The 24,927-nt window shown below is 39.3% G+C and overlaps 1 protein-coding gene across 1 annotated transcript; it reads left to right on the forward strand.

The window, feature by feature from the left end:
* The first annotated feature begins 417 nt into the window (after positions 1-417).
* LOC141909244 (basement membrane-specific heparan sulfate proteoglycan core protein-like) lies at positions 418-23,340 on the forward strand. Its single transcript, XM_074799634.1, has 34 exons — positions 418-443; positions 711-871; positions 2,822-3,325; positions 5,879-6,022; positions 7,279-7,395; positions 9,040-9,162; positions 9,435-9,551; positions 12,316-12,432; positions 13,128-13,244; positions 13,623-13,889; positions 14,038-14,181; positions 14,304-14,423; positions 14,668-14,802; positions 15,242-15,529; positions 15,818-15,942; positions 16,295-16,474; positions 16,953-17,048; positions 17,131-17,214; positions 17,290-17,420; positions 17,563-17,674; positions 18,013-18,126; positions 18,358-18,482; positions 18,564-18,774; positions 19,097-19,414; positions 19,608-19,787; positions 20,191-20,309; positions 20,559-20,670; positions 21,124-21,365; positions 21,451-21,534; positions 21,812-21,956; positions 22,169-22,309; positions 22,700-22,894; positions 23,013-23,108; positions 23,275-23,340. Exons 1-34 carry the CDS (start codon positions 418-420, stop codon positions 23,338-23,340), a joined length of 5,256 nt encoding a protein of 1,751 aa, XP_074655735.1.
* Positions 23,341-24,927: the final 1,587 nt, after the last annotated feature.

Here is a 24,927-nt window from a genome sequence, read left to right on the forward strand (position 1 = left end):
CGGGTACAGCTGAGACTGTTATCACCGGCGTATACCGACGCGTTGGGAGATAGATCAAGTATTCAGTTTAACACTCTAGCGTCGTTAGTCGCCAGCGCTGTCCAAGGGCTTTATATCCGTACCCCGGGCCAACAGGTAGCTTCAGTATTACAGTTTAAGTAAGTACAATCGAAGAAATTCACTGTGTCTTGTAATTACTAGTGTTAAAACCAGAAAAAAACTGAACTTTCGGTCGCGATTAAGGAATTGTTTTTTTTTCTCAGCTGAAAACCAGATAATTGAAATTAAAGATCTTTAATCAAAGCTTTCAGCATTCTTGATATCGGTTTGACATTTCACTGTTTATCCGTAAATCAGAGACACCAGTTCCGTCGCTCCTCGATTATAACATCGCAAATGAACTGGATCCCCGTGAAAATGTGTTTAAAACGAAAAGTAGAAATGTTCATTCTCTCGAGAAGAATATTTTGGTCGTGATGATTTTAACGTGTCGAAAAATGCTTAAAATGTCCCTACTCTTGTGGAATTGATGTACAGTCAAACCCACATAGAAGATGATTATTGTCAATGGCGACTTAAACTTACAAATATGGACTCATAAATAGAAATGAAATCATTACTTTGAAGACTGATCCAATGGATGGATGAAACGAGTGATTCATTGACTGTAGTCTGAATAGAATCATTGATTGCTGGATTGATATTCTCAGGTCCGGTACTGGTAATACCCTCGTAGTGACGCTCGATGTCGGAACTTCGGGTTTCAATAATCCTGAGATTCTAGAGAAGGTCCTACGCGACGCTGTCAGGTCGAGAAAAATAGGATCATATCAAACTCTTCCTGATGGGTTTGAATTCCGTTCACTCGGAGGTAAGTGCAGAGGGGCAGGGTGGGGCAGGGAGTGCTTGAGGGTGGGGCAGAGAGTGTTTGATGGTGGGGCAGGGAGTGTTTGATGGTCGGGCAGGGAGTGTTTGATGGTGGGGCATGGAGTGTTTGATGGTGGGGCAGGCAGTGTTTGATGGTGGGGCAGGGAGTGTTTGATGGTGGGGCAGGGAGTGTTTGATGGTCGGGCAGGGAGTGTTTGATGGTCGGGCATGGAGTGTTTGATGGTGGGGCAGGGAGTGTTTGATGGTCGGGCAGGGAGTGTTTGATGGTGGGGCATGGAGTGTTTGATGGTGGGGCAGGCAGTGTTTGATGGTGGGGCAGGGAGTGTTTGATGGTGGGGCAGGGAGTGTTTGATGGTCGGGCAGGGAGTGTTTGATGGTCGGGCATGGACTGTTTGATGGTGGGGCAGGCAGTGTTTGATGGTGGGGCAGGGAGTGTTTGATGGTGGGGCATGGAGTGTTTGATGGTTGGGCAGGGAAAGCGTTCCTTGATATTTAAAAGGACTTTTAGTCTTAATGAATTTCAGCTTTAAATGAGAACATAAAAATCCACTTAAGGCACGTTTCTTTTTTAACATCTGTTTTGCGTTTTACTATTATTTAACACTTGTCGTAGGTTTTTACTGAAGGGAAATATTCAAGCATGAGATTTTCTTCTAGGGGTTGATCACGCTATGAAATTAGAGGCTGAAATACCCACAGTTCCAGACATAGTTCTTGGTTCAGTTTGAATTTTTCACTTACAATTTACTTTCAATTAGTTCTTTACCAATATTCGAACCCTTCAGTTAAATCTGAATTCACAGCGGTTTACGAACTGGATCCAGAACTGTGCAACTAGGCCTTAGTATCTTGAAATAAAGAAATCTTCAACTTTGTCTTTCCCACCCAGGCATTTGAGGGCCTTGTAAGATAATCTTTCTTTGATTGAAATGGCCCGTGCATTCCTCTCCGTAGTTCGAGATATTCAATTACACCGACACAAGTTGTTTAAATATTATGAGGTAAAATTAATGATTTCTACAAGAGGTCAACAATCTCTTTATCTTAAGTAGATTCTTGTCTCGTTTCGATTAGTCAAATAATATGCTAGTTAAATAGAAGATAGCGGGTACCTCGGGTACCTGTATGTATTACAGTAGTCTACGAGAGTTTCTCGGTCCCTGGCACGATTGATTCAACTTGATTCATAATCGATGGCCTTGATTTTGAATTCTTTCCTAGAAGTTATAGAACTGCATTCCGGTACGAATTTAATATTTGCCTAATGAAAAGTTGTCGGTATTAAATTCTAGACACAATACAAACATGTTTGCAATGAAAAGTTAAGACATTCTAATGACAAACTTGAAAAGTTGAAGTCTTTGAAGAGATTAAAAGTGAGAAGTTTAGTTTATGGCAAACATTTTTCAGTTGTTGAAAAGTTGAAGTCGTTGACGATGAAATGTTGAGATATCGATGAAAAAATGTAATGAAAGATAATTCAGATCTCAGAAGGACCGCCGTGTTTCACTGAAGAGAAAAAAAATTTCATTTGTTGAACTAAAGCAAAAACTTCATGATTTTCACTGCAGGGTCAGCTTTTATTTAACAAAATTCGAAGTCAAAAATGGAATTCAACTTGGTCCTGATCTACATTACTCGATCCTGGTCTACATGACTCGGTCCTGGTCTACATGACTCGATCCCGATCTATATGACTCGGTCCTGGTCTACATGACTCGATCCTGGTCTATATGACTCGGTCGTGGTCTACATGACCCGGTCCTGGTCTACATGATCCGGTCCTGGTCTACACGACTCAGTCCTGGTCTACAGGATCTGGTCCTGGTCTACACGACTCAGTCCTGGTCTACATGACCCGGTCCTGGTCTACATGATCCGGTCCTGGTCTACATGACTCGTTCAGGTCTTTCTATTATTTTCATATTTACAGGCGGTACGACGTGCCCCACTGTGATTGGTCGAAATCCGTCCGCGTTACCTCACGTCGGCAACAACTGGGCGAATCTGATGGTCAACAATATTTTCCCGTGCGACGGATACATCACCGGGTTCGAATATAACCGCGGAACGGCGCGCGGGAAGTGTTTTATCGGAATCTGGTCGCGTATGGGTCCGCAGACGTTTAAACTTCACGAGAAGATTCTCGTGCCGGAGCAAGCGGTCGGCGTGCATCGACTCAACCTAACGCGACCGATCCCGGTGAAAAAGGGTGATTTTATCGGCGTGCATTACGACCGCGACACGCCCGCCGGCGTTATCTCGTACACGATGGCCGAGGACGGATTAGTGTCGCCGAACGAACTGTATCGGACGTACCAGGCCGAGGTGTTCAACGATCGGATCATCGAAGACGTTCCCATCGATTTCCGTCTGTTCAAAGGAAACGAAATTACGAAAACTTTCGCGTTGAAAAGTATCGTAGATTATAACTACGGTGAGTGTCTCTTGTTATTATCTTAATCTGCATCTGATTGGGATCATCTTTCATGGATCCAAGTTGGGAATGATAATGAGATGAATCCAGTTTAGAGAACGACTGCCACTCTGACTTATTTGTCAATGAACTTAAAAAATTGGATTGATCCTTTTATTGGTAGATTTCGTTTGATTTGTTTTGATTTGGCGTCATCCCTTACACCTGCCATGAGCGAAATAGGGGGTTTGATCGTGAAATCGGAAATATTTCACCGAGTTGAGAATCAGAGAACTTGTTGGTGTTGGGACTGCTGTAGATATCTTGTGAAGTTGTGTGGATACTGAGTAAGAGAAATTTAAAGTCTCGAATGATTTTTGAAAAATTCTTCGACTTGAGCGGTTGACTGGGTCGACCGGTACCGAGCAAACATGAGAAAAAGAATCTACGTAGAAGATACCGGTAATGATAAAATCAAAATCCTGATAAACCGTTTGAGGTGTATGATGGTTGTAGCTTTGAAAGGGTTAAGTTCGTTCTGGGTTTCTGTATTTTCTTGGTAAAGTGGCTGATGTCACATCACACGGGTATCACAGTCGTGTATCGAATAAACTGATAAAACAGCTAATTACCATTCCAGTTCGTATACACAAATATGTAACCAGACGCTCGCTCGCATTGCCTTGACCTTCGTGGAGAAATCACTGATGAATAAGTTAATTAGTTTGTATTGATGAGTTGAGATGTATCCCACCTGCTGTTGGTACTGATCGAAGAAGTGCTGTAGTATGTTTGTTTTACAATTTATAAATACTAAATGCATGGTATATCCTGTATGGATGGATGGACGCTGATACTTGAATCATTGTACCGAGTGACCTTTCAGTTTGGATATTACCCCTAAATCTTTCTCTCACCCTCTCTCTCACTCGCACTGTCAGTTGTTTGAACGATAAAGTTTAAAAAAAATGATTTTATGGAGCTGAAATGTTTTTAAATGTCTCGTTAAAAGAGATGTTTTTAAATCTGGCTCGTATTGTTCTTACCCTCCACAACCCTCAGTATAGAGATTTACCAGTCATCCTGGTACAATAAATGTTATCGTATCACTACGTATTGTCTGTCATTGTATCATCTTTATTCCCAGTACATGTTTGTTTAATAAGCAATAGTATTTATGATAGGTGAACCAAAACATCATAGGATTGTTATAATCAGTCTTCACTGGCTTCAGAATCTGAAGTTCCAGATGCAAACCATTCCTTTTCCCCCAGAGTCATTGAAGTTGAGATCCGTGATTTGACTATCGTTGAATAACCCCAGGATCCAGTTCCTCAGATGTGAGTTAGAGTTAACTGTGAACTCAGAATCCACTTCCACAGTTGTGAGTTAGAGTTAATTCTGAACTTGGGATCCACTCCCACAGTTTTAAGGTCAACTCTGAGACTTAAAAAAATCAGTTAATTTTCGATTCTGGAATCAAACTCGAGTCAAATCTTAACTCACAACTGCGGAACTGGGTCCTGAATTTTTACAAATTCACACAGATTGCTGAGTTAAGCTGTGATATATAGTGGCACATCACGCATCAATGAACCCTTTACTCGATAAAATGATTTGCTTTTTTGTGCTGAATTTTCTGATAAATTTATGTCTTCATTGATGTCATCATTTCGAAGCTAATAAAGCAATTTTCTTGTCGATTTTTATCGGGCGAATTTTTCCTGAAAGTTCTTTACGTAATTAACAATTAATTATTGCTCTTGTTAATGATATTTTTTCCGACACATGTGGTTCTAATAGCCATTCACAGTACAATGAGAGAGTGGAGAGAGAACGAGAGAGTGGGAGGGGCGAGAAATTGACTTCATTCTTAACAGGTTGTAATCAGCCAAATTAAACAACTATTTCCTAGTATGAAATACTGTGTATTCTGAATCAGTTGATGCAGTTAGCAGGAATGTTATATATCGTCAGTTGTTTTGAATGTTTAGGACGTTCTTTAAGAGGTTTATTCCTGTTGGATTAACAACTCTCTTTGAAAGTCCTTTTTTCCGCGTTATGTAAACTTTTCAGTTTTTGTGTCGTGTAAACTGAAATACATCTAGTGTTTCTGTGTTCAGGAGAAAGTCCGGCCGGAGACGCCGGTCCCAGTCAAGGATATTCATTTCATCGAAAAAGAAAATATTATTTTCATTTTCATGTCGTCAAATTTTACCGTAATTTTCAAAGCGAATTTAAAAATACTTTGCGCAGTTACAGTGTTTTCTCGCGTATTGGAAAAAAGGTTCCAGATGGTTAGAAATGTCGTCGTTCAATAGGTCAAAACTCACTACGAACGAACTGCAGTATTTCAGAGGAGGCCAAATAGGTCACTATGTCATCTGAGACTTCTTAACCCAAAAACCGGGAAACATCACGAATTCTTGCAAGAAGAGTGAACTGGAGGAGTTGTTTTTTAATGCACGGATAAAAAAAATCTGCTCCTCGTTCGTGGAGTTCATGGAATTATGGAATTATTAACGGGTTGTACTAGTGGTAGTTTATTGACTGTTTTGATATTTTATTTACTAGTTCCGCCGTCTGTAACCGACGCCCCGGAGATTGTCACCTGCACGTCTGCTCAGTTCCGCTGCGCTGACGGTACGTGTATCGATAGGAGGAGGAAGTGCGATCGTAGGTACGACTGTCCCGATCAATCTGATGAACAAAACTGTCGTAAGTATTGACTGCCCCACCTCTCCTGAACCACGTCGACCGTTCAGCACACCTTCCTACACCCCTGTACTACACCAACTCCTTTCCTGGACCCCCGGACCCTATACCACTCCCCTATCCAGCAATGAAACCCCTGCCCAAATTCCTCCCTCTCTTCCAGTGTGTTACGTCCCTCACGCATCCCCTATATTGAGCCCTCTTTCCTCTCCGTGTACCATATCTCTTTGTATTCTCTGCTGTAATTGTGATTAAGTTCTCTGAATGTTAAACATAAATGCGATGAAAATCTATCCTGATCTCTCTATTGCCGCCCACCATCCTGATCTCTCTATTGCCGCCTGCCCGCCCTCCTCACCAATAATACTTTACACATTAAACCTATCTTCAATTACCCTCAAAAATTTGGTCTACAGTTATAGATATTTGCCGCTAGACTAGAAATCTACTTAATTGGAGGTTATAATAAAAGTTTTACGATTTGCGTCGATCAATGTCTGAAGATTTTCACAATTGTCTCTTGAACACTACACGTAATAAGTGTTCACCACAAAGTTGTTGTTTGTTCTCATTGATAATACAATAATTAGCGCATTGTTTTTGATAAGAAGTAGAAAATGTTTCATATATAGTTCTAATCGCTTGTTAATTGTTTATTTATGGCTTCGATCGAAGTTTATCTTCTCACAGTCAGAAGTATTTGGGCTACGGTTTCCTTCATATCTATTTTTATTGCCCCATATTTCCTTATATACACAATAATATAATAGTTCGTTGTACTGGTGTCTGCTGTGTGCTGTGTGTGCAATGACGACAACGTCTTCAAAACAATGTAAAGCAAAAAATCAACTTTTGATTGTTAGCCACGGTTGAGACCAATCAATGTCTTGTCCGTTGAGGCAACAGTAACTATCCCTCCCAGGTAAAAATACCCCCAAATTTGATTTCACAACAGAATTCAACGAAAATAGTTCAATATTCTTATCTTGTAAACCTTTTTCCTACATTTATCAAAAACTGGATTTTCAGTTTTCAACTTCATTATCACTGCTGTAGTATTGGAGTTTTCACGGCACATTGCTGTGAATTCCTAACCTTTTATAGTGTTTACCTAATACGTTAAAAACCCACTATATACAAAATTTAAAAGATTTAAAGCAAATTTTATTTATCAAACATAAATTTTGTATCTAGTTGTAAAACTGATTATCTATATTCCCCATGTCAGAGTGTACAGCTATGTATTTATCTATTTCCAGCTATCGGATGTCGATCTGATTTACAATTCCGTTGTTCTAACGGTCAATGTGTCGATGAATCGAGGAAGTGTAACGGTAGATACGACTGTCTCGACGGTTCTGATGAATTGAACTGCCGTAAGTTGACAACAACTGCCTCACAAACCCTCCCTCCCCCTACCTTCCTCCTCTAGCCTAATACCGGCTTTGAAAGCTTAAAGATCAGATTCTTGTCTGTATTTAGGTCAGTTCTGAACTCAACCAAAAAAAGGAAAATTACTTAGGCTAAAAAGAATGATATATTGTTTCTCATAATCAGCCGGGTCATTTTGTTAACTGCGATAAAATCTGTGATCAGTTCATTTCGATAACTGCAGGGTCTGTTATTCTTGGCTTGATCATGATTTTGAAAAATTTTATGTACAGTGTAGGCGACTGGCTGGTTCAGCTTGTAAGTTTGGCAGGAATGAGATACAATGAGAATCAATTTTTTGGCCTTGAATTCAAATATCTTAATGTCCGAATCAAATTAAAAACCCACTATCTATGGAACTGATTCCAGTTGTGTGGGTCTAATTTGACTCCGAGGTAAAGGAGTTGTATGAACTATGGAACTAGATACAGGTACAGCAGATCAGCAGGTCAATAGAGTCAGTGATGATTACTACAGACTGCATGCAGACTCTAACCTCAATTACTGTATAATGATATTAGCGCTGTTGTTAGTGGAATAATTAAATCTCTATACAAGAGCTATTTTTATGTGATTAACACTTAATTATTGGTGATTAAGTGCGAATGAGTTAGTGAGTGGATTGAGAGAGAGGGGAAAAGAGGAGAGGGGAAGGGTGGAGAGGGAGAGAGAGAGAGAAGTGGGAAATGGTGGACAGGAGAGAGAATGAAAGAATGGATAAGGAATGAGAAATCAGTGGGACATATGAGAGAGGGTAAAAGGGAAAGCATGGCAAGGGAGTTAGAAGGTTGAATGAGTGGATAGGAAGAGTTGGGTAGAGATTAGTGGGAGAGATTATAGAATGAATGAGACAGCGAGAATGAGAGTTTCAGTTTGTTATATTTAGTTTTGTTAGCAGTTTGTATAAAACATCAAAGCTGCATCTCGCGTACATTTGCTTTTAGATTCTGTAAATATAAATTCTAACACACCACAACCCGATTCCTCGTCTCTCGGCTTCACGCTTAGCTCTGTAGATTAGACAATGCTAATAATCCTTAATGAATCTATGATAACTATGACAATGTTGACTCTGTGCGTAGCGATGTACTGTATTCAGATGAAATCTAAAAATGACCGAAATTCAGCGTATTTTCTCTGAAATCAGTGCATTTTTCAGCTAACACTGTGTAAAATAAAGTTAAAAGTTTGGCTTCAATTAATTTGCCGTATTGCTTAAAAACAGTATTAACTAACAAATCACTGATCGCTGAATCTCAATGTCTGAGAAAAATGAAAAACATAGAAGGGAATAATTTCTAACAAATCTTTAGACAAGTTAACATTTTAGACATTTTCCTTGATGTGTACAGAAATATGAAAGATGTTATAACTGAGGGTCTTATCGTTGAAAACTGATTAATTTGAACATTTGCTTTCATATTTCAATGAAATATTACTGAAAAAGAATTCAATTTGTTACTGATAGCACTTTTCAGAGGTTGGCAGCCCTTGTATAGATCTTGAAGACATTGAGTTTCTGAAATAAATAACAATTTGCTTCGCTGGCCTATATAACACATGATTGTTGCAATGCTTTCTTAAACTAGCGGATGGGAATATAGCATGTAATGAGAATCAGTTCCGATGTGGTGACGGTCGCTGTGTTCCTATAACAACTCTCTGTAATGGTAGACAAGATTGTTTAGACAATTCCGATGAAATTGGATGTCGTAAGTGATGATGGGTAAAAATACTGTTCAGAATTAAAATCCTTACCTTTGAAATGCGATTGAAACTTTCTTGAGTCCGATCCTGGTATTCAGGTTAACTGTGGAGCTGGATCTGATCCTGGTATTCAGTTAAACTGTCGAACTGGATCCGATCCTGGTATTCAGTTAAGCTGTGGAGCTGGACTCGATCCTGGTATTCAAATCAAAACGATTGTTTCACCCATGCTTTGCCCAATTTGTCATCTATAGTAATTTGTGATGAATATTTTCAGCGACGGAAGGTTGTAGACCTGGACAGTTTGTTTGCAGGAACGGTGCTTGTTTAGACGCGAGTTTAAGGTGTGATAGTAAATACGACTGTACAGACGGGTCGGATGAAACTGGATGTGGTGAGTTAATCACAATCAACAGCGTCCCTACAACTCCTTGATTCTTTCATAAATAGGGTGGCCACTGAGTCGGGATATCTGGAAATTCGATGTATAAGAAAAATCTAGAAAAAAATCAGGAAAAGCTCTTGGAATTTGACATATTTTATCAAAAGCTGGAAAACTCCAGGAATTCGGATGATACTATTGACCACGTGATTCAATGAAAACATTTATGAATTGTAACATATTTAAACCAAGAAATTTCGCAGATTTACTCAGTTAAATTTTGTATAATCACATGGAATAATCAGGAGATTTGTAAATGGAGTAAATGGGCAGACAGTGACCACCCTTCAAGTCACTGTTAAACTGGCTCTAGAAGATTTGACCAAGGTCACAGTTGTGTATTGATATTATCAACAGGTAGCAGATGTCGATCAGATCAGTTTGTGTGCGGTGACGGAGCGTGTCTCGATAGTCAGTACAAATGTGACGGACGTGGAGACTGTGCGGACGGATCTGATGAAAATAACTGCCGTAAGTGTTTGAATTTGAGTATCATGCAATCGTATTGTTCAAACCCTTTTCTGGTGTGTTAAAAGTTGAATATTGCATTGATTTTGAAGTTTCCAAGTTTTGTTGATTTTTCATTTGAAAACCAGTAAATATACCGGATGTGATTGTTGTATTTGTAGCAACGGAACCAGCGACTTGTCTTTCCGGTCAGCACACATGCGGTGATGGGGCGTGTTTAGAGGCTCAGTATAAATGTGACGGGAGAGCGGATTGCGCCGATGGATCTGATGAAAGTGGATGTCGTAAGTTTGAATCTATAGAAATCGAGGAGCTGTAAGCGGAAATATATCCGTAAGAGCATGAAAATGCGTTGAAATTTCAAAATTTTACCTCACTCCTTTGGCTGCGTGGATACTTGACTTCAGTATATATGCCCTTTTCATGTCTTACTGCTCCTGTCAAAGTCAGCCCCTGCAAACTGTGGAACTGATCCCGGATTCATGATATTCTAAATTTCCAGCTCGTGGATGCCGTGATAACGAACATACTTGCGGTGATGGAACATGTATTGATAAGAGTTTGAGGTGTGATAACTATTTTCATTGCATTGATAGATCAGATGAAACTGGCTGTCGTAAGTGCTCATTCTGAAATTAAACTCTTAAATTGATTACATTTCTACATTAATTCATGGCCCAGTTTTACAAACAGCGATATAAGTTTCATTGAATTAAGAAATTTAAAATTGATTTAATGGTTAAACCTTTCTGCGAAATTGAAATTAATGAAACTTTTCTGGAAAGTTTAGTTGTTGTGCAGAAATTAAGATGAAACATTTGAATGCAACAGGAACGTTAATGAATTAAAGCTGAATGAGTTTGTGAGTGAACTGAATGTATATTTTGGTTGTATATTTCAGCTAATAAATGTCGAACTGACATTGGTCAACACATGTGCGGAGATGGGACGTGTTTAGACAGTAGCAAGAGATGTAATAATCGTTATGATTGCGCTGATCGTTCAGATGAAGCAAACTGCGGTATGTATCTCTACCCCTTAAACTACCACACTCGCATCATAGACATCACTGAATTGTTTGCTCCCTGGTCCTTACACACCTCCCTTTCAAGAAATATACGACTGAAAGTTTTTCCTGCAGCGTATGAATTGTAACCCATTTTAGCTTAGATCCCTAATGCACTGTTGATTTTGAAGTTTCCCTTCCATTTAACAAATTGTCAAACATGCTTGAATTCCAAGTTTCATGAATCAATTAATCAAACAGTGAAGAGATGCAAAGTTCATTTGTCTGGTTAAACAAGCAAGGCCCAGTTCCATAGTTCTCTGTAAGGCTTGATTCTGGAGTATAAGTAGAACATAGGCATGAATTAAGTTTCGAAAATTTACATAGATCAGACTTGAACTGGACAAGAACTGGTTGAAGCTTGCATGGAGCTGGCCACAATGAGGAGAAACCAATCTAATTGCTATTTGTTAATATCATGTTTTCAATGGGATTCAAATATTCAAACTTAAATTTCTCTGCAAAATTCAGATGAGAATTAAGAATTAAGCATGTTTGACACAACACAATACTAACAGTGACCAATTTGTTTTGAAACGTGCACAGTTTCCGACCCGTGTCGAGATGATGAATGGCGTTGTGAGAACGGACCCTGTATAAATAAACGGTCTAGATGTAATGGTAGAATCGATTGTCCTCATGATACGTCTGATGAACTGGATTGTCGTAAGTGTATAATGCCCACACGCTACTGCTTTCACTGTGCTCTTAAGACCCAGTTCTACAGTGAAATATTATACAATTCAAACAGCTAGATATTTGTAAATGAACTGCTTTCCAGTTTATAGAGTTCTAAACCCATAACTGTACAACTGGGAACATTTCCAAGCTTATATGAGCCTATCTTAAAGAAGCAGAGCCACTTAAGTGCAGTTTTTGATTGATACTCTTCTATGCTCAAGCGCAAGCTAATTATAACCATGATTTGTTTATGTTTTATCATATATATATATATATCATTTTCATTAAAAGAATTCTTTTTCAAATCAAACTCTACATATTTCAATATTCAGTTAATAGGCATCAAGCAATATTAAGGTTCTTTTCTCTGTTACATTTAAACTACGTCACTAGTTCGAAGTTCTAAGGCATCCAAAGAACAGTAAATTCTATGGAGAAATTAAGAATGATCTATGCAGGTTATAGGTGACAGGCTGTAGCGTTTTTATTTTCATGCTCTAGCATTTTCGCGATGTTTTGTAAATGAGTTTCGATGTCGTAGCGGACAATGTATCGATTACAGAGAGAGATGTAACCGTAGATACGACTGCCCTGATCGTAGCGATGAATTGAACTGTCGTATGTACAAAAACTATAAACATATATGTACACCTTGTATGTGTATTGCATATTGTAAAATGTACATCTAAATTACTTCATGCCTTTATGTACATTTTGTGTCTGTATTTCTTTGAGTTAACTGTACGTAGAAACCTGTATTAATTGATGTACATCTTGTGTGTGTATTTCATACGGTTAACTATATCTAGAATACCGCATACCTTTATGTACAATTTTTGTCTGTGTTTCATACATTTAACAGTACATAGAACCTTGTATTAATCGATGTACATTCTTCCTATGTGTGTTTTTCATATAATTAACCATACAGAATACATACAGATTTAAAGAACTGTGTTCTTCTTATTCTAACTTTTACCTGACTCTTGATTGTAAGAATAACCTGGATGTAGCTTTTCAGTTTTAAGTGTTCTAAGCTTGCCTCTCTTTTGTAGCTGACCTCTCCTGATGGAATGTTCAGTTCTCACGTATATAAGCTTGCCTCTATTTTGTAGGATGTTCAGTTCTCGCGTATATAAGCTTGCCTTACTTTGTAGCTTGCTTCCTTGTTGATGATTTTCATGTTTTCAGATAATGAAATCTTGAAATTAAAAGATTTTGATACGTGCGAAAAACCTTACAAAAATGGATAGAGCCTCAAGATAGAACCAGAATGAATAAGAATGATCTATATTTGTGTGTTCTCTCTGTAGCGATTCCGACATGCTCCCCGCGTGAATTCAGATGTTCGAACGGTATTTGTATCGATGACAGACGGAGATGTGACCAAAGATACGATTGCACAGACGCATCTGACGAAAGAAACTGCTGTAAGTATGAAATCATAGTCACTGATTCCGATAGTCCGGGGGCCAGTCGGTCAAAATATGGTTAGATAAAACGGGCAGATAAATACCATAATAACTTTTTATCAACTATCCACTGGTTATCTTAAACAAACCAGAATTTGAGCAACTGGTCCCTGAGAGTGTGCCAGCATTCTGCTTCTAATAGAATAGCCCACAGACACTCTGATGTGGAGAATAGATAATATGATATATTATATACAAATTTAAAAGATGGATAACAAAGTTTTATTTATCAAGAATTAGAATCAGAAGTTTAAGACACAACATTTCAAACTAGGGACCATCATCGAGGTGTTGATACAATTTTGCATTTTTTCATGTGATATGTTTGTGTTTTAGCGTCTGCCATCACGTTGAGAATTAACCCGGAGGCTCAGCGAGTGCGCGCCGGAAACGAGGCAATATTTGAATGCACGGCGACCGGTAACCCACCTCCGATTGTTCGCTGGAGTCGCGGGAATATCGGGTTGCCGAGCAGCGCGTCGGAAGTGCGAGGTCGATTGAGAATATCGAATCCGACATCAGCAGACGCGGGCGAGTACACGTGTACCGCAATTGGTGTACCGGGAAATTATCAGTTAACCGCCAGACTTGTTGTTGATCCAGGTAATTATTCAACTCATTTTACAAGAATTATTTCATCTCTTGTTCTTTATTTTTACTCTTTGGAACATGAGATCAGAAATAATACTTGTCATATCGTCTTTATAGAATATAAGGAATGATTTTATGATACGAATTTTCAATTTTGTAGTCGGGCCGACACAGAAACCACCTGAACCCGGTGATTGTGACCCGGCCCACGAAGCTCGATGTACCAACCGTCAATGTATCGCTAAAGATTATGTTTGCGATGGAGATTATGACTGCGCCGATAGATCCGACGAAGCTAACTGCGGTAAGTGAGCATCTCAACCTATAGATATAGATCTATTTCGCTATGTTACGTATGGCATGCTATCTATTCTGGTAGGATACCATAGCGGGTCTCAACTTGTAATTTATGAAAATTTTCTTCAGTGAGAAATAAAGTCTGCTACCCGAATGAATTCATGTGCACGAACGGTAAATGTGTGCAGAAGATTTGGTGGTGCGACGGCGATGATGACTGCGGCGATAAATCTGATGAGAAAAGTTGTCGTAAGTATCGTTGAATTGATTACCAGTAACAGCCGTAGAATTTGAATTATGATGGAATCTGAAATAATCATCACATCTGCAAGTTAATAGATAAACTTAAAAGGTTACTTATTTTTAGTTAAGCTCTGAAATAATTGAGGTGGCACAACTTCTCGAGACTCCATATTCAAGATTGTATATGCTTAAAAAACCTGGGAATCTAATGTAAAGATTTGATGGTTGATGTGATTATTTTTTGTTGTAGCTACCGTTAGTCCGGACCGACCGTGCCGTTACGACGAGTACCAGTGCGTATCTGGTCCATTACAGTGTATACCTTCCAGTTATCAGTGTGACGGAGAAATTGACTGTCAGGATAGATCTGATGAAATAGGATGCGGTATGTTACTGACGTAGTTGATATATGTACAGCGGGTTTTGCTCCAGTCAGATCCGATCAACTCGTTTGTAGAGATATTTTTATGACACTATGAATTATAAACTATCCAACGTAGGTAATAGAATTGTGTCAGGCATGGATCCAGATAACCGCTGTTACCGCTCATTGTGATACTCGTCTGTTTTTCAAGAACAATTCTTTTTTCGAGACATCAAACGCCAGAGCCGATCTTATTTTCAAAATGCATGTAACTTGAATGAACAACGTATTTTTGTTGGATGAGTGAAAAATTACATTCAGTGTTTACACAAACTCGGAATGCATTGGAGATAAACCCCCCACACCCCTTACAGTCCTGTCATCCCCATAATATCTTAAGCGGTATTCAGGATTAGAGTCTTGATCCTGCACTGTGTGTATGAAATGTTTTTTATTGCAGCCCCTCCGATCGTGACTGTTCCACCAGTGCCTACTATTGAGGTAACCCTCGGCGACACCGTTACGATATACTGCGAGGCAACCGGAGTTCCTACTCCGCTGATAATCTGGCGTCTAAACTGGGGTCACATACCGGATCCACCGCGGGTGACTCAGACTAGCGAGGGAGGACGAGGAGTGCTCACTATCACTAACGCTATGGAGAATGATCAGGGCGCGTACACATGTGAGGCTATGAACAGTAAAGGGTTAATATTTGCCACACCTGATGCGATCGTCACTGTAAATCGTAAGTTAAAACAAATAATTATGGCTATTCTTATTTGGGAACTTGATCTTAAGTGGGTCTTAACCCCTTCAGTGCTGACTAACCAATTCCTGAGAGTGCTCGAGATAGTTTGAAAATAAAAAAAAATTCCACCCCAGGGTGTTGAATAATGGGCATACCGCTTTAGTGCATCTACACTGCGATGCGGTGTATCGTTAGTTACTACTATTTCACTGCAGTGTATAAATGAATTCAGTTCATTATGAGATTTAATTTGAGATTGATGGTTCCATTGTTTTTTATTCGAAGCTCCTACTGGTGTTTGCGTTCCTCCGAACTACAATTCAAAAGCGAAATCAGCGCGAGATTGTTTGAGATGTTTCTGTTTCGGGCACACGACGAACTGTTTCAGTAGCAAATTGTTTAGATCACAGGTAAAAATAACCCAGACCTTAAGTTGATTTGGATCCAGTTAGTATTTGATTCTTCAGTTAAATCATCGGAAATGAACTTGAGGAGATTTCAATCTAAACTGCATTCAGCAATGTTCTCTTATCAGAACTGTGGAACCAGGTTTTGGGGTATTATCATTGAAGGACTTTTGAAATTTAACCCTGGAACTGTGGAACATAGGTTTCGAATGATAGAAAATAAGGATTTCTTTAAACCTAACAATAAAATCTGAACCTCATATGAATGTGTATTATGAATATTGTGTGTTATTGATAAACCTTTTATATTTAAATTTTGAATTTCAAATAAACAGTTTAGATCGTTTAATTACAGTTGGTAGTTGGAAGTACGTTAGCCGTTGTTAGTAAATCCGACCAGAGTGATCTGTTTACAGGACGACCGGTCGTAGATTATTCTCCCTCTACTCGAGCATTCACTATCCGCGATTACGATCGTAAGATTCCCCGCGGTAACTACTACTGGAGTTTACCTAAACACTTCCTCGGCAACAAGGTGAATATTCAACTCAATACGCAGGAGTCGATCCAGGGGAGGTTTTTATCAGATTTCCGTGAGAGCCTCAAGGTGTCCTTTTTACTCGAAGGCACTTACTCTAAAAAAAAAGGGCATTTTAGTGAAACAATTTTAAGAAGTCTATTTTCCTTCAAAGTTAGAGTTTCGTCAAATAATCTAGAAAGCAGTACTTTTCTGATCAAAAACATTACACAACTGGAACGATGCCCTCTGTTTCTAAATAATATGCCCTACATGTACATATGTTTTAAGAACCAAGAATTTGATTAACAAGATACATTAGACAGTTCATTCCAACAGATTCATATAGGTCCTGACCTTACCGTGCTTTACTGCATTGTCTTATTATATATTGGTACAGTAGAAATTATTCTTAGGGGTTGGGTAAGACAGTACATTTCAACATTAGGGGTTGGGTAATACTTCTAACCCATTGTGATTTTGTAATATGTTATAGTTGGGCAGCTACGGCGGAAAACTCTACTTCAGAATCTACTACAACGCGAACAATGACAACGGACGACCTACGAATGAAGCAGACGTCATTATCAGTGTATGTATCGGTGGCGACATCATTTTTAATTTTTCAGCGAGAGGAAGATTAAAAAGGCTTTAATTTCTGATGTTGTTTTCAGGGTAATGGTAAAACGCTTTATTACAGTCTAGAAAAACAACCACAGAAGAATTCTACGGAATCTATTATGGTTCCTCTCACAGAAGTAAGCAACAAATTCGTTGAATATTCTTGCGCGGAATGTGCATGATGAATGATGAATGATTGTTGTTTGAAACAGGATGCGTGGTCTCCGTTCGACCCACCGAGAAGAACTGCACCGACGACCAGGAATGATTTGATGATGGTTTTACAGAATCTCACTTACATTTTAGTAAAATCTCAATACGACGATTTCCAATCGGAAGTCAGGTATCGTGCTCTATTCAGTTATTGGGAATGAACCTCCCAATTTGCAATGAATATTATGATTAAATATGTAGAAATGGTTGTAGTCATTGAGAATATGAGTTTGTAAAAATATCTAAGGCAGAATGCTTTGTTTTGTAATTAGAATCAGTAATATATTGATGGATATAACTGTTGAGGAGGATCAGGGAAGAGGAACTGCTCATCTCGTTGAAGATTGTTCCTGTCCTATCGGTTATACTGGCCGATCGTGTGAGGTAATCACTTATTTCCACCCATCTGAAGTTCTTACAGGGTGGCACCGCTTACCTGAAAAACTGAAGAGAATCAGAAAATTCTAGAAATAGGGAAAAACTCAGGGAATTTGACAAATTTGACAACAACAAAAAAATTCGGATAATGTTATTGATGGCGTGTTTATTTATCAATACGTGATTCAATGAAAAATTAATGAATATAACATTTTAAACCCAGAAATTCCTCTGATTCACTGAGGGAATTTGTAAATCGGCGGAAAGAGACCACTCTGTACGAATTTAAATTTTAATTAGGTCATCACTAAGCGTAATATAAGTATTTTAATTATGGTATATAGATATGTTCGAGTGGATATTACCGAGTAAAAACAGGTCCTTATCTAGGAACCTGTCAGCCGTGCGAATGCAACCAACATTCAAACGAATGCCATCCAGAAACAGGAGTCTGTATTGTAAGTCTTGCTTATTAATCAGTTGCCCAACAATTGACGATATTGGAAGTTTATTTCAAGATTAGACAATCTGGATATGGTCATATAAACAAACTTATAGTATCATCCGTTGTGGGGTTGTCATTCATCTTCTGTGCTAAGAGAATACATCAGTTTTTCCATCAGTTTCCTTAGATATATCGTTAATCTAATTTCATTAGTATATCTAGTTTGAAAAAAATGTATTTCTAGGGCTGTCTTCATAATACACGGGGTGTTAATTGTGAATTGTGTGAAGTTGGATTCTACCCGAGACAGGAACCGAATGGAATCGCGTGTCTAGCGTGTACATGCCCTAGCGCTGACTCGAGAAACCAGTATGTATCACAACAAAAATCCTTCATCCATTTCGAAGTGAAGTTTGACTCGAATGATAATTAAGTGAAATTTTTCTGTAGGTTTTCGAAGGACTGTTATTTAGGACCGAACGATCGGGTGGTTTGTCGAAATTGTCCGGAAGGTTACGTCGGAGATCGGTGCGAGCGATGCGCTCCGGGTTACCGCGGCGACCCGAATACTCCGGGCGACACGTGTAAACGCGATCAGCTCTGCGACCATCGTGGTAGTCTCAGTGAAACTCCTGACGCTACCGGCTGGTGTCCCTGTAAGGTAGGAGTTTTAAGTCTTGAGTTTCGTCAGCAGTTTGAGGGTGAAACTTGTTGCGGAACCTAATGAGTGGTGGTGCTCAGTGAGTTGAGGGAACCTAATGATACCCTGAGTGGAGTTCAGTGAATTGAGGGGTAACTCGCTAATGATACCCTGAGTGGAGTTCAGTGAGTTGAGGGGAATCTAATGATACCCTGAGTGGAGTTCAGTGAGTTGAGGGGAACCTAATGATACCCTGAGTGCAGTTCAATGAGTTGAGGGGAACCTGCTAATCGCGTCTCCAGTCAAGCTAAAAGAAATCTGAAATTGTTTCTTCTTTTTTAAGCGTAACGTGCGTGGAACGAAGTGCGATCAATGCGCACATAAAACGTTCTATTTATCGACTGAGAACGCTGAAGGTTGTTTGAATTGTTTCTGTGCCGATATCGGCGACGTATGCGGTAGTTCCGGATGGTTTCGCGATCGAGTCTCGACTCAATTCGGAGACCGTGAACTGAAAGGATTTGGAATCACGAACTATAACGGCGATCTGAGAGTATCGCGTGGTTTGTATATAAACCCGACCCGACGCGCGTTGAGCTATCGTCCGGTCGACCGTGTTACCTATTACTGGAAACTACCGGATACTTATCTCAATGATAAGGTAAGTGCAATGATGCCTTCAAATGACCAATATCGGCCTCAAGCTTGAATTCTTATTTCTCAATATTTCGCTTTGAGTTCTCTGGGATAGAAGTTCAGTGTACTTTAAAGTGTGAATGTCGAGATGTTAAGGGACCGGTATATATCCTGGGTACCGTTATGTTGACTGTGGTAACTTTGTGTTGATGTTTTAGTTGACAGCGTTCGGTGGAACTCTGAAGTATTCGGTGTTTTACACGAGTGGAACCGATCGTCTGGAGAATCGAGACCCCGATGTCGTCCTCATTGGAGAAAACGGCAAAAAACTCATACATCGAACTAAAACCGTCCCTAAACGTAACGAACCTTCAGTCGTTGAGGCGAAATTAACTCAAGTAAGTTCATTGATTTCAATAGAAATACAAAAATGCAGAATTTCCAAGGTTGTATAAAAACTTAAAAAAGTTTCTACTGTACTTAAAGCTTGGAAATTATGACCGTGTTATACTATTTTGTCTAAATCCACGATCATATGCTTGTTACTGAGAAGGTTACTGAGGAGACTTTAAATGTTACTGATAAATGATGAAATTATTCTGATTTAGTGAAAGGTTAGGTCGATGGGTCAACCCAAAATATCTTTGATAGACTTTAAACCATGTCTCCGGGGTCAGATCTTGTGTTGAGCTGGATCAAGTTCATATTTGATATGAAACTGGATCATTTATAGTTCAGACGTATGCGTTTGATGTTTTGAATCAAGAATTGATTGAACAAACTGAATGTAATACATTTCAGGATGAATGGAAGAATGAAGATGGTTCGAGTATCAGCAGAAACGATTTGCTGACGGTTCTGATGAAATTGAAAGCTGTTCATATAAAGGCGTCTTACACACGAGATACCAGAGAATCCAGGTTTGATTAGATCACTAATATCGCTCTAACAGACAAACTGGCTGCTTAAGTTGTCATATTTATGACGATCATTTTATTGACGACTTATCCAGATGACGACTTACAAATTGAATTGGAAATACAAATTGAGGCGACTTCAATAATGTGATGACATATCCTAATGACAACTTACCTATGTGATTTTGACTACGTGACTAGATATATATTTTTTTCGTTGTAGTTTAACCGAAATAAGTTTTGTGTTTCCAGTTTGTCGAATGTATCAATGAGTATAGCTAGAGAGAGGAATACAGGTGGGGATAGAGCCTACAGCGTTGAACAGTGTCAGTGTCCTAAAGGTTATACCGGATTATCCTGTCAGGTAAAAATAAAGAACCTCACCGGTGAATTACCTCCTGAAGATTTAAACCCATGGAGGTGATTTACCTCCTGAATTAAGCGTAGAGGCTATTTACTTTCCTAGGGCAAGACTTCATCTTTAATTCTTGGCTCCTTTTTAGTTGAACTCCCGTCATAATATTTTCTGGATGCATCACTGGGGTTTTTCAAGGTGGCCATACACCTGGAAATGAATGAAAAATTGGGGAATTTTGTGAAAAAGCTAGAAATCAGGGCAAATTGGAAATTTGTTGAGATTGCTACATCGCACGTAAAATCAAAGTTTCCATCAATGTCTTATGTATTTGACTGTGTTGAATTGATTGGATTCTTAGCAGATCAAGTCAGGGAAAACGACATGCATGTCAGGGAATAGTCGGGGGAAAAGTGAGTCAAATAAAAGTGGCCACCATGAATATATTTTTCATTATTTCAGACGTGTGAGATTGGTTACTATCGCGTTGCGACCCGTATTAAGCTCGGTGAGTGCGCGCCGTGTAATTGTCACGGTCATTCGAGCGAATGTGACCCTGACACCGGAGTCTGTCGTCATTGTTCTCACAACACCGAGGGACCGAAATGTGATCGGTGTCGAGATGGTTACTACGGCGACGCTACGCGAGGATCATCGTCCGATTGTTTGAAGTGTCCGTGCCCGCTGACCTTCACCTCAAACCAGTAAGATATACGTTCATTTTCTTGTGCTTTTCGAGCCAAAATTTTTTCCTGGATTCGCAATTTTTTGAATTTTTGAAAATTGAAGGTTCGGAAAAACGTGTCAACTGGCAGCAGACGGAGACGTCACGTGTAACTGTCCTCCTGGATATGAAGGACGCAGATGTCAAAGGTAAAACGAGTCGCTGAAATGCACTATAACACATGGAATATATCGTAAGAGTTGTATTGAGATCACAATGTTTCGGTTGTCTCCAAAAGCGACTGGTAGCATCGTGGTCTCAAAGAACTCTTTAATTTTCAGTCTCCGTTTGTAGGATTATCCAGTTCTACTTTCATCTCATGGAAAACTGATGAATCTTTATCTGTAACTTGGTTTTTGATGGAATGATTTAATCTTGTTTGATTCGTGTCTTATCCGTTGTTGTTTATCTCGTTGTGGATTCTAGATGCGCCCCTGGTTTCGAAGGCAACCCCGAAATTCCCGGTCAATCTTGTACGATTCGTGAAAGTGAGGGTTCATGTGACTGCGACCCGCGAGGAACGCGACCTGATCGTCTGTGCGATGCCAGGACGGGAATTTGTCCGTGTAAAGTGAGTCAGTTATTGAATATCTATAAGATCTGAAACACAGTTGATTCGTCAGTGATTTTTGTTTTGAGTTAGTTGAGAATTCAAGTTAGATTAAAGTCGAGATAGAATTTCTGCAATTTCTGAATTTTGCAATCGAGTTATATGATGATTTGACTTGAAAGCAAGCGATTTCGTAGGAGTCTAATGTGTCTCAAACGTATGATTATTTTCAGGATAATGTGATGGGAAGAAGGTGTGATCGATGTAAACCTGGTTATTTCTCACTGAGGAAAGAGGATCCGTCTGGTTGTATGGAATGTTACTGTTCGGGAGAATCGGCCGTCTGTCGAGAATCAAATTATAACAGAACAACTGTAAGTTCTAACTATCGTCGTCATCTCTGGATCCAGTTCCACAGTTGTGAGTAAGAGTTAACTCTGAACTCCGGATGAAGTTCCAAAGTTATGGGTTAGAGTTAACTCTGAACTCAGGTTCCACAGTTATGAGTACTAATCAACCAACTGTAAGATTTGAAATGAGAACATGAACAATTTTCAATTCAGTTAACTTAGGAGGCGAGTTAGAAAATTAGATGATAGAATTAGAAAATTAATTCTTTTTCATTTGAGTCAAAACTTACTGATGTTCCTTAAATCCATCTCATGATTCTGATAAAAGTGTTTTTGAACTTGTTTTTTGACGTGCGGATTTTAAGTGATTTCTGTTGAACATTGCCTTGATTGCCGCTGCTGATGTTATTTCAGGTGAGGCCTTCGTTTAGGCGAGATGGAACTCATGATTTCGGTCTAGTAACAAGGAACGATTTAGACCGACCGATCACAGTTGGATTTGTAATCAGCGTTCCGAGAAATGAGATCACATTCTCGCAGTTCAACGATCGTCAGAATGAAGGGAAGCGTCTGTTCTGGACGTTACCTGGACAGTTTAAGGGTAACAAGGTAAGCTCTTAACAATTACTGCTTAGCATCAAGTCACAGACAAGTTCATGTTGATTCTGTGGACTTTGTGGGACTCAACCTCGGTCTTGAAATGGTTATTATTCTGTCGATGTTTCAGATTACTTCATACGGCGGTTACCTGAGGTTCACATTACACAGTATAGTATCTGTTACTAGTGGTTTTGAATATGTCGATGTTGATGTAGAATTGATCGTAAGTTCATCCTATCATTCGGTCATATACGATACGTTCCTCCTGAGTGGGTACAGAAAAAGGTGTAACTCTTAAACCGATTTAATTTCTTCATCGAGTCAGTCAATCTTAAATCGATTTCATAGTCAAAGCTTTTTGTGAAATTGTTCCCTCACGTTACTGGCAGTCACAGAGAGTCACATTACTGGCAGTCACAGTGGGTCACATCACTGGCAGTGATGAGGCCGACTGAAATTATTGATGATCCATCTTATTTTCAGGGTGAGAAAACTCGTCTGTTTCATACGTTCGACCCGCCGCAAAAACCGTTTGAAAATCGTAAAATTGAACTGTTATTGACGGAAGATGAATTCCGCAAACCAGATGGCACTAAACCGGACCGCGCGACCTTCATGCAGGTTCTATCTAATATTCAGCACGTTTTAATCCGCGCATCGATGCATTCTCAGATGTTGTCGTCGTCTTTAAGCGATATCGCCATGGATACAGCCGCGTCTGGTCGCACAGGGCAAGAAATAGCGAAACTGGTCGAGTATTGCATGTGTCCGAGCAGTTTCACTGGTTCCTCGTGTGAGGTAAACTTCATTCCACGTCTAAATTCATACTAACTTAATTCATCAAAATAATGATTGATTTTCTGAAGACAATACTTTGGAACTTGTTTTCAATGATAGATATTAAGCCTAGAAGTGATTTTATTTTCAAATGGTTTGAAGTGCTAAATTGTGCAAAACGGTTGTTTTGAATAGAGTTGTTTAATTTCAGCGTTGCGATACCGGTTTCACAAGGAAAGTTGATCGTAGTAAATCTAGTGGCTACACGTGTGTACCATGTCAGTGTAACGGTCATTCAAAACTATGCGACCCGATTACTGGACAATGCCGGGTAAGTATTCTGAACTGATTTGGGCCGGTTGAAAATGGACTGGTCTCATTTTCAGTTGGGCTCATTTTCAGTTGAGAGCAGATTGACTCGGGATTGTAGTGATTATTACCCTGTTCTAGTGTCTCTGATAATTTAGTATTATTTTCTAGGAATGTCAACATAACACTGGCGGAGATCGCTGTCAGATATGCGTGCGCGGTTACTACGGCGACGCTACGAGGGGAACACCCTATGATTGTCGTCAATGCCCGTGTCCACTAACGATATCGTCCAATCAGTAAGCATCGTCCCGAACGAATTCAAACTTCCGAAAAATTCTGATTGATTTAGAGAGAGATATGTTTGTGAACGTTTTCCAGATTCTCTAAGGAATGTCGTTTAGAGCCTGATGGTAGAGCTACGTGTACTCAATGTCCCCCGGCGTACGAGGGACGAATGTGTGAAAGGTAGAACTCATGAATTGAAAATGATGAAGTTTGAAATGATGCCCCTATTCAAAACAAGAAGTAACCAACAGCAATTGAAGCAAACATTTGATAGTTCTTGGATGTCAGTTGTCTGTCTAAGGGCGACTTTCTTCGACAATCTTTTTTTTTCACAGCTTATTAAAGACTACATCGCAGTTTTGTCCACAAAGAACTGTTTGTCTATTGTTGAATTGACTTTGTTTCAGATGCGCCCCCAACTATGTCGGTAATCCTACAATACCGGGAGAAACCTGTAAACCAGAAGGAGAGGGTAAGTGTCTGAATACTAAAACCGTTTCATACTTATATCGATTGAGTCAAATGTCTATCAGGTGGTAGCTGACCTGGAAAACCTGGGGAATCAGAAAAATATAGAAAAAATCAGGGAATTTTACAAATTTTGCTAGAAAAGAAACTTGAAGAATTAAGGAATTCAGATAATTCTATTGACTGCATAAGAAATGAAT

The sequence above is a fragment of the Tubulanus polymorphus genome, chromosome 7, assembly GCF_964204645.1.
Source record: "Tubulanus polymorphus chromosome 7, tnTubPoly1.2, whole genome shotgun sequence".
NCBI classification, from domain to species: Eukaryota; Metazoa; Nemertea; class Palaeonemertea; order Tubulaniformes; family Tubulanidae; genus Tubulanus; species Tubulanus polymorphus.